Source organism: Anoplopoma fimbria, chromosome 24 (genome assembly GCF_027596085.1).
Source record: "Anoplopoma fimbria isolate UVic2021 breed Golden Eagle Sablefish chromosome 24, Afim_UVic_2022, whole genome shotgun sequence".
Lineage (NCBI taxonomy): Eukaryota > Metazoa > Chordata > Actinopteri > Perciformes > Anoplopomatidae > Anoplopoma > Anoplopoma fimbria.
The window spans coordinates 15,524,892-15,539,522 of NC_072472.1; the positions used below are offsets into that span (position 1 = coordinate 15,524,892).

The 14,631-nt window shown below is 39.2% G+C and overlaps 2 protein-coding genes across 2 annotated transcripts; one reads left to right on the forward strand and one right to left on the reverse strand.

Annotated features, from left to right (window-relative positions):
* Positions 1–4,580: 4,580 nt before the first annotated feature.
* rab38c (RAB38c, member of RAS oncogene family) lies at positions 4,581–8,801 on the reverse strand. Its single transcript, XM_054625656.1, has 4 exons — positions 8,307–8,801; positions 7,388–7,518; positions 5,839–5,976; positions 4,581–4,931 (listed from the first exon to the last, which is right to left on the reverse strand). Exons 1-4 carry the CDS (start codon positions 8,497–8,499, stop codon positions 4,770–4,772), a joined length of 624 nt encoding a protein of 207 aa, XP_054481631.1. The 5' UTR covers positions 8,500–8,801; the 3' UTR covers positions 4,581–4,769.
* Positions 8,802–9,797: 996 nt separating this feature from the next.
* LOC129113469 (ras-related protein Rab-39B-like) lies at positions 9,798–12,657 on the forward strand. Its single transcript, XM_054625783.1, has 4 exons — positions 9,798–9,878; positions 10,958–11,190; positions 12,035–12,305; positions 12,467–12,657. Exons 2-4 carry the CDS (start codon positions 10,976–10,978, stop codon positions 12,620–12,622), a joined length of 642 nt encoding a protein of 213 aa, XP_054481758.1. The 5' UTR covers positions 9,798–9,878; positions 10,958–10,975; the 3' UTR covers positions 12,623–12,657.
* The last annotated feature ends 1,974 nt before the right edge of the window (positions 12,658–14,631 follow it).

Below are 14,631 nucleotides of genomic sequence, written 5' to 3' on the forward strand. Positions count from 1 at the left end.
ATCAAAATGTCTTTAGAGGCAGGGAGGAGGGTAGTGCCCTCTGCGAGAATCGGCCGTCTGAGCAGGAGGAGGAGGAGGAGGAGGAGGTGGTGAAGGAGGAGGAGGAGGAGGAGGAGGACAGCAGCGTACACCGGCGAGGATCCGGTGGGAGAATTCATGCGGCGGCCAAATAAAACATAAGACGGTCACATCCAGGGAACCATTTAATATTCAGTCGAAGGCATCCGGATGGCTCAGCTGCAGGGAAAAAAAACTGATAAGCCTATGTTAAAAAAAAAAAAAAGGAAAAAAAAAATTAAAATGTATAACTAAGAGCGGCCTCCATCAAAAAAAAAAATAGTAGACTATGATAATATCTGAGACAGTGTAGCCTGCAGTAAACCGTAATATATCCCTGAGATGCCGGTTGGATACGCACGAGAGCTGAATCGGAAATAAAGATGGCAATAATTGACACACTACCGGTGATTATTATCAAATCTATGCGGCATTCCCTGTGACTGACGACTCGTTTTTTTCAAAGACGATATCAAACGGCATTGTCCTGTCCCTTTTCTCCTCTTCTTCGCCCGGTTTCTCCTCTGAATCTACGCACAGATCCGACCGCCAACACCTCTCTGGTCCACACAGCACCCCTCTCTGGCTGCATCTAACCCTGACTGACCGCTTTGGGGTTTTTTTTTATTCACCTCCCCCCCAGTCTTTTTAATCTTCTTACAAAAGGGTGTATTTCTGTGTTGAGGTTGCCGATAGGCCAATTCCATTTTTTTTTTTTTTTTTTTTTTTGCTAGTCAAACTTGTGTGTAAAATGGCAGTACATGAATCAGGTGACTAGAAAAGAAGGGCGATTGGGCCACTTATTGGGTCCGGGGAGGGCATCTTAAAGCAGAAGGCTGCCCCGGGTCTTCAAGGCAAGGCATCAGCTGTCATCACCTCGATGCATGTGGAGTGTCATGTGCAAACTATCACCGATTACCTGCCATCCAATGAAATGTAGACACATATGGAGGAAGATCCATGATAAGAGCAACACATATGTTTCATTGGTGTGATGCTTCACTGTGATTCACATATTGTCATGTATGTGTGATGACACTGATGATCTTAAAGTGATTTTTATGGCATTACAGTGGCAATCATATGTTGTTGTTTTTTTATATGTTAGTGTGCCTGTGGTTTTTAATGATAACATGATAAATCCCAGCAAATGTAACCTACAACATTCATCTGAAGGTCCCCATATGGTGACATGTCGTGTAGACTTAAATATGTTCCAGTTTGATCCATTTAGTTCCAACAACATTCCCAGTATGTGTCTCAATGACATTTCATGGTCAAGTAGATACCATCTGGGAGCAATCAGTGATGGTTCCTCATTTATTTTAAAGACCAACATTGGAAGAAATTTCTGTAGGAACCACATATTGCAGGAAATGTCTCTGGATCAAATAATTAAAGAGAAGATCCTTTGAATCTGTATGAAACATAATTTGGAAACCACATGGAAATGTCAAAACATTTTGAAATTGAGGGACATTTGCAATAGTGTATTTACAAAGTCACTGCTCTTTGTGACAATTAAAATTGTTAAAATTGTAAAACTTAATTGAGGAGATATTTCGCTTTAAGACTGCAACTAAGAATTATTTTCATTCGTCATTAATCCGCTGAATATTTAGTTTATTATTTTAATTGTGTGGTCTATAAAATGTAAAATAATATCCCCTTATAATTTCCCAAAGCCCAAGTTGACATCCTCAAATGTCTTGTTTCATCTGATCAGCAGTGAGCCTCTATCCCCAGTTTGTACCGTTCATGTATTAGCATATGTTTCGGGTCACAAAGGTAACCATCGGTTTCTCAGAGACATAATGAACCAGATTAAACCCTCGGGGTGACACTGACCCTTACCGCTGCTCTGACAGTATTTTCCGAGTCCTCAAAGACTCTTGTTGCTGGTTAATTATCTTTTCATTTAAGCTGATGGTTACCTCTGGGACTCGAGTGTATGCTAATAAATGAGAGGCACAAGATAGGGGTAAACCAAAACCAAGACGTTCAGGATTATAATATAAAAATAAGGAGAGAAGCTGGAGGAAGGGTTGTCTTTTTTGCTGGAAAAAAATCTTAAACGATTAGTTCATTGTAAGCTGCCCACGAATCAGTGGGCAGCTTACAACTGCCCTATTTGTATTTTTTTTTTTATGTCCAGTCTGTTTTCCAAATTTTGAGTGAATGTGTGGACCCATTCAACAATCCTTAAAGAACGATGCTGCTGAAAACATGCTGCTCACTATACGACACCACAAATATATTTTTTTATTGCATGTAGTCTGGTCCACAAAGAATGCAGTTACAAATGTGTTGCATTACAAGGACAGGCTATTACACATCAAAGGGAGTGAAGTGAAATTTAAAGCTGGTGCCCAATTCGAAAACATACAATCTCAAATAACACTCAAGGCAGACTCAACAAAGGCGGCTGTTCAGTCGTTGCTGCGCTAAAAAGAGCAACACATGCCATGTTTTTGACTTTTAGAAATTGATTTCATACCAACAATGGAGCCAATAGTTTGAGAGTGAGGTTAGGTTTGCTATAAAAGTTATTTACGACTTCAATAGTCCATTTAATGGACATATCTGCTAAACACACCCTACCCCATTACCTCCATAACATTTATGTTTATTTCTAACTGCAACAGATTCTGGTGTGTTTTATTCTTGGTAGCATGTGAGAGCAGATTTTCCAGCCCGCCAGTTCATGATCCAGTGTGAAAGGAAATGTCTTTACGTATTAGCTGGCCTATTATGAATACACGGGATGCATCCTCTGTGTAATGTTACATAAAGGGATTCGTTTTTACTTCAGATTAGCAAAGAAAAAAGGCTGTGATCTTCAGCGGATGGATAGTTCAGCTTTTGTAATTACAAATGAGAGATTATTTAACTGTCTGACACAACTATCCAGTAAATTTCCCTCTGACCATTGTCAAGTCATTAGACAGTAAACATTTGCCTGTTTCCTGCTCTGTTTAACCCCAGGGGAACCAGTAAAACCAAAGAACACACTACACAAAGTAACTGATTTTGATTTGAATAACGCAACATGATTCAGAAGGTCGTCGGCAGAAAATAGGGCAGAGCACTACGTGCAGCATCACGTTATCTTTTAGATAGTAACCTGTTTATAAATATTAGATATTAGATATGTTAGCTTAGCATGATGACTGGAAACAGGGAGATCTCTAGCTTGGTTCTGTCAAAAGGTAACAACATTGCAGCACCTTTTAAAGATCACTAATTAACACATTGTATCTTGTTTGGTTAATTGATGCAAAAACTGAAGTGTAAAGATGACAATTAGCTGTTTTACAGAGAGGTTAATTGCCAGACTATTTATTGGCCAGGCACTGGAGTCTCTTCTGGTTGCCCGGCAACTGCTTGGAGCAAAGAAATAGTCCCACAAATTAATAAACTTCTTTATATGCATTAAAGGGACACTATGTAGGATTTGGAGGCATCTTCTAAGTCTGCGGTAACGTGATCAGCCAGGTGCCAGGTCAACCGTGGTTCTCATTAGAGCCAGCGTTTGGTTTGTCTGTACTGTAGAAACATTGCAGTGCAACATGGTGGACTCAGTGAAGAGGAACTGCTCTCTAGGTAAATATTAACGCCTCATTCTTAGCTAACAAACAAACAATTATTTTTATTTCCAGGTGATTTATACACCAATGAAAACATAGTCATGAATATTATATTCCATATCTGCTAATAAATCACTAGAGTGCGACACACAGGCCCTTTTTTAAAACAAATGAAAATCAGCATGTTAGTTTTGGAGGATTCTGTTTGGACAGAGCCAGGCTAGCGTTTTCCTTCTGGTTTCATCTCTATGGTTAACTAAGCTAGCTGACTGTTGGCTAAAATAAATTAAAAGGAAAGAATAATCTTCTCATCTAATTCTCTGTCAGAGAATTCATGAAACCTGAATCTGTATAAATTTCTTACTAAACCTCCGTCACACTCATTGTGGGGACTGGATGGATAGAGACACTATCTTGTATGTTACCACAAAGTTTAGCTTTAGGTTCAAGTTCACTTCAGCAAAAATATGCATGAAATTGAGGACATTTTTAGCATATGCAGTTTTATCTGTTTTCATATCCCTTAGAGACCTAATTTACTCACTCTACCACTGATCTGATAGCAGACTGCATGATGATCGGCTAAGTGAAAGTGCAAAGAATGCAAGAAGGCTTCATGTTTTTATGTTTGTGTTCACACTGAAGACGAAAGTGGCAAAGTTTTAAGAGCTGTCAGTTCAGCGTAACGTCAACAGGACATTGTTAAATATGTTCAAGAGAGAAAATAACACTGTATGCTCCGTGGCAAAAAAAAGGTTGAAATAAACAAACGTTTTGTTTCATATTTGTGAAATATAAATTGTAAACATAAAATATAAAGTTGATATATCCGTCTCAAATATTTAATGCCTAACATTCTAAAACTTTTAACAATTGAAAACTTTCTTTAACTTGAATTTAAAAACCAAAATGTAAAACTTTTACAGGTTTTGCAGGATTCATCAGAATTCTTTCTTTTGTGCTCCAGATATCCTGTGTGAAGTGTGAACAAGCCCGTGAACATTGGCTCTACCCGGTTTACATTTTTCTTCATTATTCACTATGGCCTAAGATAGTCCCTGAGCCAAACTTATCTTGGTGGCCTCACGTCTGTTCACTTCCTGGTTGTCTGTGATTGGTCAGGAGTCACCATTTTGCACATGAAGAGCAGTTGAGATGATCCTTCGCGGTGCTGGTGTAGCTGGACAGGACGAGGGAGCTGGGGTCTCGCTCTACCAACGGGCTATCCTCGTTGTTCAGGATGTGACCCACCAAGCAGCGTGCTGCCTCCTCAATGTTTGCGTTTTCCTGAGGGAGGAAATAAAAGAAAATAACCTGTGAAGAAATCATGTACTCTTTAGCCACTTCACGCACAGCCAGAGGCAATGCTCCTATGGATGACTATTGTGGTAAAACCACTAAAATGTTTATCTGTCATGTTAAAACAAATTGTAACAAAAGCACATGTATAGAAGAATCATGAAGTCAGCAAACTGACCTAACAATGTCAGTTACACAACAATATGCAAGGTGAAATTAGCATCTATTAGCTAACAGTCATGTTTAACCAAGTGAGGCTGTTTCACCAAAACCCCTTAATGTCTTAGGCGGTAGATTTATTTAGCATTGGGCTATTTCTTCTTCCATTAGTGTCTTCGTGTTCACTAACTGCACCACTGTCTCTGACTCACACCCTAGTGTCTAACTCATTAGACGACTCTGAACGGGAGGAAAAACAGAGGGTTAACTCACACCCGACTGCAAACATTCCTCTATTGGCCTCTTGAGAGCTGCCTTACTAATGTCGCAACACTCTTTGTGTTTGTACTGAAACACTCTTCAGTCATTTTCGGAATCATAATTTTTTTATAGTGGCCTTCTGTTGTAATAACATTACTGTTTTAGCAAGTTAAATATGTTAACCTGACTGTGCAAATTATGTGCAGAGCAGGTGACTAAACCTGATTTAACCACAAATTAAGTCATTAAGTCTTTGCCTCAAGTCAAGCCCCTTCACAACTCTTTCCATTTGAAGGTTAATCAAAAAATCCCTCTTACCTTTTATATTTACATAGAAATCACCAGTACATTAAATAATCAAAAAAAAATGTCCCTAATACCAATCAAACTCTTAATGTCTTCTCCATTGATTTGACTCCAGAAAGCTGCAGTAATTGTTTCCAAAGTCACAAACCCAGTGTCTCCCCTCTCGTACCTTTGCAGAGGTCTCGAACCAGCCGATGAAGCCGTTCTCCCTGCAGAAGGAGTCGAGTTTGGGCTGCTGGGAAGCCAGCTGGTCCGACTTATTGGCCAAGAGTATGGCTGGAACTGGCTTCCCGTGGTTCAGGGTCACCTGAGGAGTGAAGAACGACGACGATGGCTGTACAGACTTGTAATATAAGCAATTTCAAATTTAACTGTAAAATAATTTGTTGTTAATACCCTTGTCTTATCTATCTTTCCGTATGTTGGATATTACAATGACGACAACTTTTTACATTTGATAAATTATTACGAGCATATTGATTTTAGTCACTTCAAGGTGTCTTTATGCTTTAACAGAAGTGGTTTTAGGCTAGTAAAGTGGCAGCTGAAGTCCCCCACCCCTCACACCTTTCCAATGTTAGAATTTAGAATTGTCTTAACTTTCTCAAGCTTTCTTTTTGTCAATTTCTACACTATTACTGTGTGGGCCATTTCCCACATTTGAGTTATTATCACCCCTCTGTATGACAGCAGGCTTTTCACCCTGTCTACGAGTAAACACTCTTGCCTATGTACATGGTTGGATGACATATTGTACACAAATTAGTTTTATTTTTTAGTATATTGATACCTGTACAGATATCGTCTGTGATACTTGTTGAGGTTGGATGGAGATAAACCTCACATGCTGCTTTTTCTTTTAACTTATTTTAACAGTGAATAACGACCTACCCAGCCTTACAGGAACGGTGTTGTTCCTCAATTTATTGTCTTGGTAGTGGGGGTTCACTTCTACATCTGTAGGCTTTAGCTTCTATCTTTTACTTTCTTTTTCAACCTGTTTTTGCTGCTGATCAGTTTGACATCCTAGACATATCTTTTAAACGCATATTGTAGACCCTTCTGTCTGCTTCTGTCTAAAATTGATTTATTATATATAAATTTATATCCAAAAATTAGATTAGACATTTATGCAGAGAGGGTAGGTAGTGACAGGGTGGGCTCTATGGTAGCTCTGGCAGCTTGATTGAGCAGCAGGAGGGGGCAGGCTTAGCAAAGGAAGTCTGAAGTCTGAATGGTGTAAAGGCCATACTGACACCTTAAACAGTTCCAACAAAGTAGTTTATAATATATATGATATAATGTCCCCTTACATGTATTTCAGGACACTCGCTGCAATTTGTCAAACTACTTTTCTCGACTGTGGAGCTGTCAGCATACACTTGTTACCTTTGACAGCTGTTAAATCCTTTATAGGTATAGTCTCACTTTGAATTTGTTCCTACAGTACTTGAACCTCAGGTTACTACACCAAGCAGTGGACATACTGCAATGAAAATTAAGGATATTTAGACATAAATGTTGATGATGTCCATACAGTATCTGCGAGTTAAGCTTTCCTTTGGAAATCGTTAAACCAAAACAATAGCGCTGCCCTAACCTTAACTGTAAATCTGGCATTAATATTTTTTGTGGTTGTGGCCGGCCATGTGCGGGTATAATTATTAACATTCATTTATCACACCTCTGAATGTGACAGAATGACAGTTTGTGCTGACCTTGGAGTCCAGGTCATCCTTCCACTTCAGCACGGCGTCGAACGTGGAGGCCCTCGTCACGTCAAACACCACCAGTGCTCCCACCGCCTCCCGGTAATAGACACGAGTCATGTTCCCATACCGCTCCTGTCCTGGGACGCATAGTGCAGCCAATCAGACACTCACACACACACACACATATTCATGAAAAGACACCTTTCAAGTCCATAAAATTAAATCAACTCACACTGAGGCTTAGCAGTGATATAGCGAGTTTGTGTGTGTGTATGTGTATGTGTGTTTATTCTACAGCAACTGCCATCATGTGACTGATATTATCTGCATGGGATCACTTGAGTCACAGCCAAGCACAAGATCTACATTCCTCAACCAGGCTTCAAATGAGGGAGGGACCCAGGCATCCAGCACAGAGACACACATTCTCACCTAGAGTTTACATAACTCACTAGAAAAATATCCATATTATCAACTTATGTTTGTATATCACTGAGTACTATTCTGTATATTGTCTCAAGACACTCTTGAAATTAGTTGATTGTAATGGAAACAAGTAAACAAAGTCTTACAGCACTGGCAAAATAAACAAGACATTCAGTACTCAGAAATTGCTTGAATAAGTTGGAGATGTTTTGAAGTACTGTTCACCTCCCATTTCTAAAATGTATTTAATGTATTTCCCATGCCCCTACTGTCCTCAGATTGATTTCAAAAGTGTAGGCTGTTTACAGAAGTAGTTTTTAAAAGTGTTTCAGTAGTAGGTGAAACAACAGCTTTTTGTTTCAAAAGATCGTAAAACACACATTCTTGAAAATAAATCCTGCAGAGTGTTATGGTTATGGTTATGGTTATGGTTTCAACGTTCAACTGATGCAATAATAAGACCTGTAAACCAGTATGTCCTGGTTAAAGTTTGACAGACCTGCTATGTCCCACAGCTGTAGTCGGATCACAGTGTCATTGTCCCACTGCAGAACCTTCAGGGCGAAGTCCACGCCGATGGTTGCTCGGTAGTGCTGGGAGAAGATCTGGTGCACGTACCGCTTGATGATGGACGTTTTTCCGACTCCCAAATCCCCGATGACCAGGACTTTGAACAGAAGCTCCTGCTGCATGGTTGCAGCTCTGCAGCCACAATAACAACTCCTCGGTGAATGATTGTAACTTTATGAAGGATGTTGGTGCACAGGTATCGTAATGCAATTGTAAACTACAGCAAAGTCACGGAAAGTAGAATAAATGTTATTGGGCTAGTTGGACATTTTCTTCGGTCCAGCGTACTGATAACAAAAGTTATTGTGATTCAATATATCCTCGAGAATTGCAAAAGAAGCGATCAGCTCAGCTGTGACCACAGCTGTCCATCCGTTTAATCACACAGGACAGTGACTCTCAGCTGCTGTGCGCAACTCCAACACAGCGGTTCTTAGCTGGTGATGCGTTCAAGCAATCCTCGTAAAAGAAACTCTGCTTCGGAATTTGTCACGCAGCTGATTTTCTTGGGAAGGCTTAAAACCTTTTATATAAGAAAAACTATCAAAATAACACTATATACTAGGCGTGGCTGATCAGATAGTATGTCCTGTAGGTAAAATGTAATTAAAAATGCAGCTAAAACACGTTCGTACTGTAAATGCATTAAATTGCATAAAATGCATAAAAAACCTGATATTTTCACATAATAAACTGTTCTTTTATTATTGAATATATGATCTGAATAAAAACTAATTACTGATATTTTTTTTGCTTAGTTTATTTTATTTCTACTTTTTGTATTTTTTATTTTCAATTCGTGTTCATTATGTGTGGGTTAGAGTGACGATGGAAGGCAGACTTTGATGTTGTAGTGTCTCATAACTGGTAGTTAAATTGGCTCTCTCTCTCTCTATGGATAGATAGATAGATAGATAGATAGATAGATAGATAGATAGATAGATAGATAGATAGATAGATAGATAGATAGATAGATAGATAGATAGATAGATAGATAGATAGATAGATAGATAGATAGATAGAAGATAGAAAGAAAGAAAGAAAGAAAGAAAGAAAGAAAGAAAGAAAGAAATGTAAAATGCTTACTTCGTTTATTTTGTTTTTTCCTACAGCCTATGAAGGTAGCAGCAGGACTGTGAGGATTGTTGCTGCACCCCTCCGCGTAGAGTTACGGTAATGGTGCTGATGAGGGCGAGGAGGAGATGTGTGATGCTGCTCTTGTGTCCCGCTGCCATTTCATCCGCGGATCATCACGGAAATATCAACTGTAAAATCAACCAGCAGCTCGTATTATCTGTCGGTTTGAACACTCAACCGGATTGTTTCACCTTTAAAACGGGTCACATGGTGATGGTGGACAAGAGGCCTGCTTAGTGTGATGCATGTTATTGGCTGTTTTTTTCTGTAGTTCAACCACTGCTACTCTGGAGGACCATTTTTAGAAGACATAATCATCGACATGGGGTTTGTTTTTTACAGGTACTGAGCTCTAAACTTTAAGGTGGGTCATTATTGCTGGTTTTTATTATTGTTTTCCTGAATGTTAATTATTAATGTAAATAATACTCGTACTGGGAATAAGCTAAAGGGGTTTGGCCTCCATATTTTTTTTTAACTTTGGAGAATATCTTATTATGAGCAATCTGTTATCAACTAGCTGTCCTGTTTAGCAGCTGTCTCCTTTTTAAGCTTGTGTTTGGCTAGCTTCAAGGCCTCATTTTGTGTTATTGCTGTATAGCAACCAGCCTTCTATCCACATGGGGGCTGACTACAACAATGTTTATTGAGTTGGAGAGGAGTGGCCTCCCCCGTCCCCCGACTCCTCCTTCCCTCAAATTAGATCACCCAACTGTAAATCACATGGACACTGGTGAGATGATTTGAGCCTATTATATGCCCTCATGGTGGCAGCCATAATCCCAGAATAATCCATGTGGACGAGCCAGTCTGGATTAAATGCACATTTGTTTTTAATCTGATTCTATTAAAACGCATCCTCTGTTTCTAAAGAGTAGGGTGTTATTCTGTCGTTTTCACTGGCGAGGCTTACAAGTGTGTTGAATCTAAACTGTTGTTTCTTTTACTGTCTTTTCTTCCCTTTAAAGGATTTGTTATTGTTATTGAGCAAAACTGCAGCCAAAGGTCAAGACAAGACCAAGTGTTAAATCAATCACAAAACGACCATGTGTAGTCGTTTTGTGAGACAGTGTGCACACACTTTGTTTTTTTTAAGTCTTAAATTAAACTCCAATTTATTACATTTTATGGATTTAATGTTATTTATAAGCAGATACATCTTAATCTTCAGCTTTTGGGCAATCTTTCATTTCAGTTTTAGAAATGAAAGATTAGATGCATAAGAACATTTCAAAACAATCAAATTGCAGTACTGTGAATTAGATCTGAAAAATCAAGTGGCATCTGATAAAAGATTAGTTTCTGTAATTTTTCTGTTCTTTGTCATATATGATCGTAAACTCAGTGTCTTTGAGTTTTGGATTGTTTGGACAAAACAAGACATTTTAAGACTTAACAGCGATGACGGTGACCTCACAAGTGAATGCTTTTATTCTCTCACAGATTTTATTTTGGTGAGACATGGAGACGATATGGCTTTATCAGTTTCGTCTGATCGTCATCGGAGACTCCACAGTTGGCAAGTCATGTCTGATCCGGAGGTTCACTGAGGGCCGCTTCGCCCAGGTGTCAGACCCGACGGTGGGGGTGGACTTCTTCTCTCGCCTGGTGGAGATTGAGCCGGGAAAAAGAATCAAACTACAGATCTGGGACACTGCAGGGCAGGAGAGGTTCAGGTAAAGTCAGAACTCTTTCATCTCACCCTTGATCCTTCTCATACATCCACAAAATGGCATCATGGCCTTCAGTCAAAAGTCACATTCCTGGATTACCATCTATTTTTTCTTTGTGTTAAGAATTCACACCAACATGACAAACACATCTCACACCCAATCCTACTGCAACCTTGTCCCGATACTGTTTGATGTCGCAGATGGGCATTAAAGATACATTTATTTAAACCTCACAGAACCTATCCTGAAGGATAAGTCTATTGATGTGCTAGATTTTTCTTTTCGTCTAAAAAAAAGAAAATCCCTAAACCACGTGGATTTTTCTGACAGGTATATTTACTGTGTATCCAAAGCCGGATGTAGTTTATTCTTCTGTGCCAAAGAGCTCAGTTGTTGTACAAAAACACCATTACAACAATGTTCCTTCAATATGATCAACATGGGCATTGTATTTTATGTTCAGTCAAGACCACTTTACTGCTGCCGTATATTATTTAATAGAGCACCAAATCCGCAGCAGAAAATAGACCCAAACGAAGCACTATTTAATCCTGTTTGAATCACGTTTTCCAAGAAGGACGTTGCTCAGCTTATTTATAAAATGATTTTGTCTTTTTCTTTTCTTAAAAATAAAAGTTATTATTTATGACCCATTGATGGGTTTGGTCTTTTTCCTGAGATTTGTTTATAGCCCCAAGCCCATTGATTCCCTTCTGAAGACATAAATCTTTAAAAAAGTTGACAAACTTTGCTAAAACAAGAGTAAATGTTGCATTTGTTGTCTCTTCTTCTATTTTCATCATAAACAACTAAATTAGTTTGACAATCCATCCATCTTTCCTTTCAGGTCTATCACCAGAGCTTACTACCGTAACTCGGTGGGCGGGCTCCTACTCTTCGACATCACAAACCGCCGTTCCTTCCAGAATGTCCACAACTGGCTGGAGGAGGCCCAGAGCCACGTCCAGCCGCACAACATTGTCTTCCTGCTGGTCGGTCACAAGTGTGACCTGGAGGCCCAGCGTCAGGTGACGCAGCAGGAGGCAGAGAAGCTGGCGGGGGCCTTCGGGATGCGCTATGTGGAGACATCGGCACGAGAATCTATCAACGTGGAGAAGGTGTGCATGAGATTTTTCTATTTCTTCACAGATACAAGATCAGCAGCAATTATTTTATTTAGGTCTTCTGAGGCTCTTAACCACACCGTGCGGTCTTCCTCAGGTGAGATAAGTCTATGATCCTTCGTAATCTGGTTTTGATTTTGCTTCTTTCTCTGAAGGCGTTTGTGGATCTGACGAAGGACATCTTTGAGCTGGTACGGAGCGGGGACATTAAGATCCAGGATGGCTGGGAGGGCGTCAAGAGTGGATTGGTTCCAAACACCGTCCATTCCTCCGAGGAAGTCACCAAGGGCAGCCGGCAATGCTTCTGCTGATTCACCTGGCTGCAGCGTGTGGTGGTGACAGGTAGTAGTACTTCAGTGGACTCCAATCTGTAGAAGATCTGTCTCACACCTTGGCTGCACTCTGGCCAGTTTATTTGGGACTTGTAATATTTTTCCCTGCTCAATTACACACTTTACTTCTATATATAAGACATTGTTTTAACTCTCGGTGCCTGTTTATGGCTCTTCATTGATGTTCTTAACAGGCGTAGAAGCAAAAGAAGCATCCTAATCTTGTCACATTCTTTTTGCATGTGTGTGTGTGTGTGTGTGTGTGACAGACTGTAATAATAACAACACTTCAGCTTTACTGCACTTTTGGCCTTTCCTGATGTGTACAGTTATACTCCAGTGGCTAGTTATGTTGTCGGTGCACATCTCTTAAAGACTGATACTTTCAGTGAAGTGTGAATTTAAATCTGAATCAGAGATGCCAAGTCCCTTTTCCTTTTCATGCATAATATATATTGCAACCATGTACGGACTATATAACCAGTGAGAGAGACGTGACAGAAAGAGATCCTCACTGATTGTACTGCACAACAAATCCAAGTGGCTTAATACATAAAGGGAGCGGATGATAATGCAAGTGAACTCAAATTGAACCAAAGTTTGAGACTCAGCTGGACTTTTTGTTTGTTTGTCTGACTGCAACTTGCTAGTAACAGCTTGAGAGAGAGTTTGCACTGTGAAAATGTTCAACGGTACATTTGATGAAAGGAGAAGATACTGTAGCTGCTCCCTGGTAGCCGTTATAACTTAATAATAGAAAGGAGATTTATCAATATGTTGTACCCAAGTTCATGTTTACTACTCTGTGTTGGTTTACTGGTGAGAACTGTTAAGACATAACCTTGAAGCCTTTTGTTTGGAACCCCAATATGTTCAATATTAATCAATTTTAAAAGTTTATTTTGAAATGAATTATGTGAATAAATTATGTAAAATATATAAATGAAGAAATGCTTCTAAGTTATTATGACATGTTATTTGTTATTTTCATAATAACAGTTTCATTGGAGTTCATTTTTATTTGATAATTTACATTTTTACTTAAAATGCCCCTTTTCAAATGATTTTCATGACGGCATTTACTCAATGGCAGGATATTTGAGGATATTTCATACCACAGTGGGGTTGTCAGCGGCCCGTCACCAAACCCCAATCAACAACTGCTTTCAAATGTATCCCCTTATCTTTTTAGTTAGCTGCTGTTAGAGAGACTGGATGGCTGCGTTTGGTCCTTGATGTTCCTCATAGAAACAAAAAGTAACTCTGAATCAACCAGCTAGTGTTAGCCGCTGCTGATGCTAAGTAATAATTCACAATCCTAGTTAGTCAGCTAGGTAGGTAGCATGTGCAGGCTTGTTAAACTGCAGAGTAGATTTTAGTCACGATGTCTGTGAACTCTGCTTATTTACAGCAGAAGCCTCTAGTTTGTTCATTCAGAAAATATTTGACATTGTTGTTGGAGGAGCTAACCGGCTAAATTTGATAGCAGTTGTTGAGCTAGCTTATGAAAGCGAGGGGAACTTGTGATTGGCTGAAAGGTGAGAGCCAGTGACATCACTGTCATGAAAATATGACATTATGATATAAAATGCTACGCAAGATAAAACGTTTGAAAAAAAAGTTATTAAATAAAAAATATACTTTTGAAAATGTCTGTCTATTATAATATGGAAGGTAGCTCCTATAAAACATTCATTCATTCATTCATTCATTTTCCGTAACCTGCTTATCCAGTTAAGGGTCGCAGGGGTGCTGGAGCCGATCTCAGCTTTCAATGGGCGTAGGCAGGGTTCACCATGGACAGGTCGCCAGTCTTATTTTTATAAAACAATAATTTATAAAATTGATATATAAATTGCACACAATTGATTAATGTAATTCTTTTTCATAATTACTTGTTATATTGAACACTTTGGGCCTCCATACTTTTGGAAACTGATTTCATGAGTTTGTTTTATTATTTAACATTAACATTAAACATTAAATGG

Excerpts from the sequence above, each read along its gene's own strand:
- rab38c (XM_054625656.1), bottom strand. The coding sequence starts at position 8,499 with ATGCAGCAGGAGCTTCTGTTCAAAGTCCTGGTCATCGGGGATTTGGGA. Across the intron at positions 7,519-8,306 it reads ACAGCTGTGGGACATAGCAG|GACAGGAGCGGTATGGGAAC; the intron begins GTCTGTCAAACT and ends TATGCGTCCCAG. Across the intron at positions 5,977-7,387 it reads AGGATGACCTGGACTCCAAG|GTGACCCTGAACCACGGGAA; the intron begins GTCAGCACAAAC and ends TTCACTCCTCAG.
- LOC129113469 (XM_054625783.1), top strand. The coding sequence starts at position 10,976 with ATGGAGACGATATGGCTTTATCAGTTTCGTCTGATCGTCATCGGAGAC. Across the intron at positions 11,191-12,034 it reads GCAGGGCAGGAGAGGTTCAG|GTCTATCACCAGAGCTTACT; the intron begins GTAAAGTCAGAA and ends CTTTCCTTTCAG. Across the intron at positions 12,306-12,466 it reads AATCTATCAACGTGGAGAAG|GCGTTTGTGGATCTGACGAA; the intron begins GTGTGCATGAGA and ends CTTTCTCTGAAG.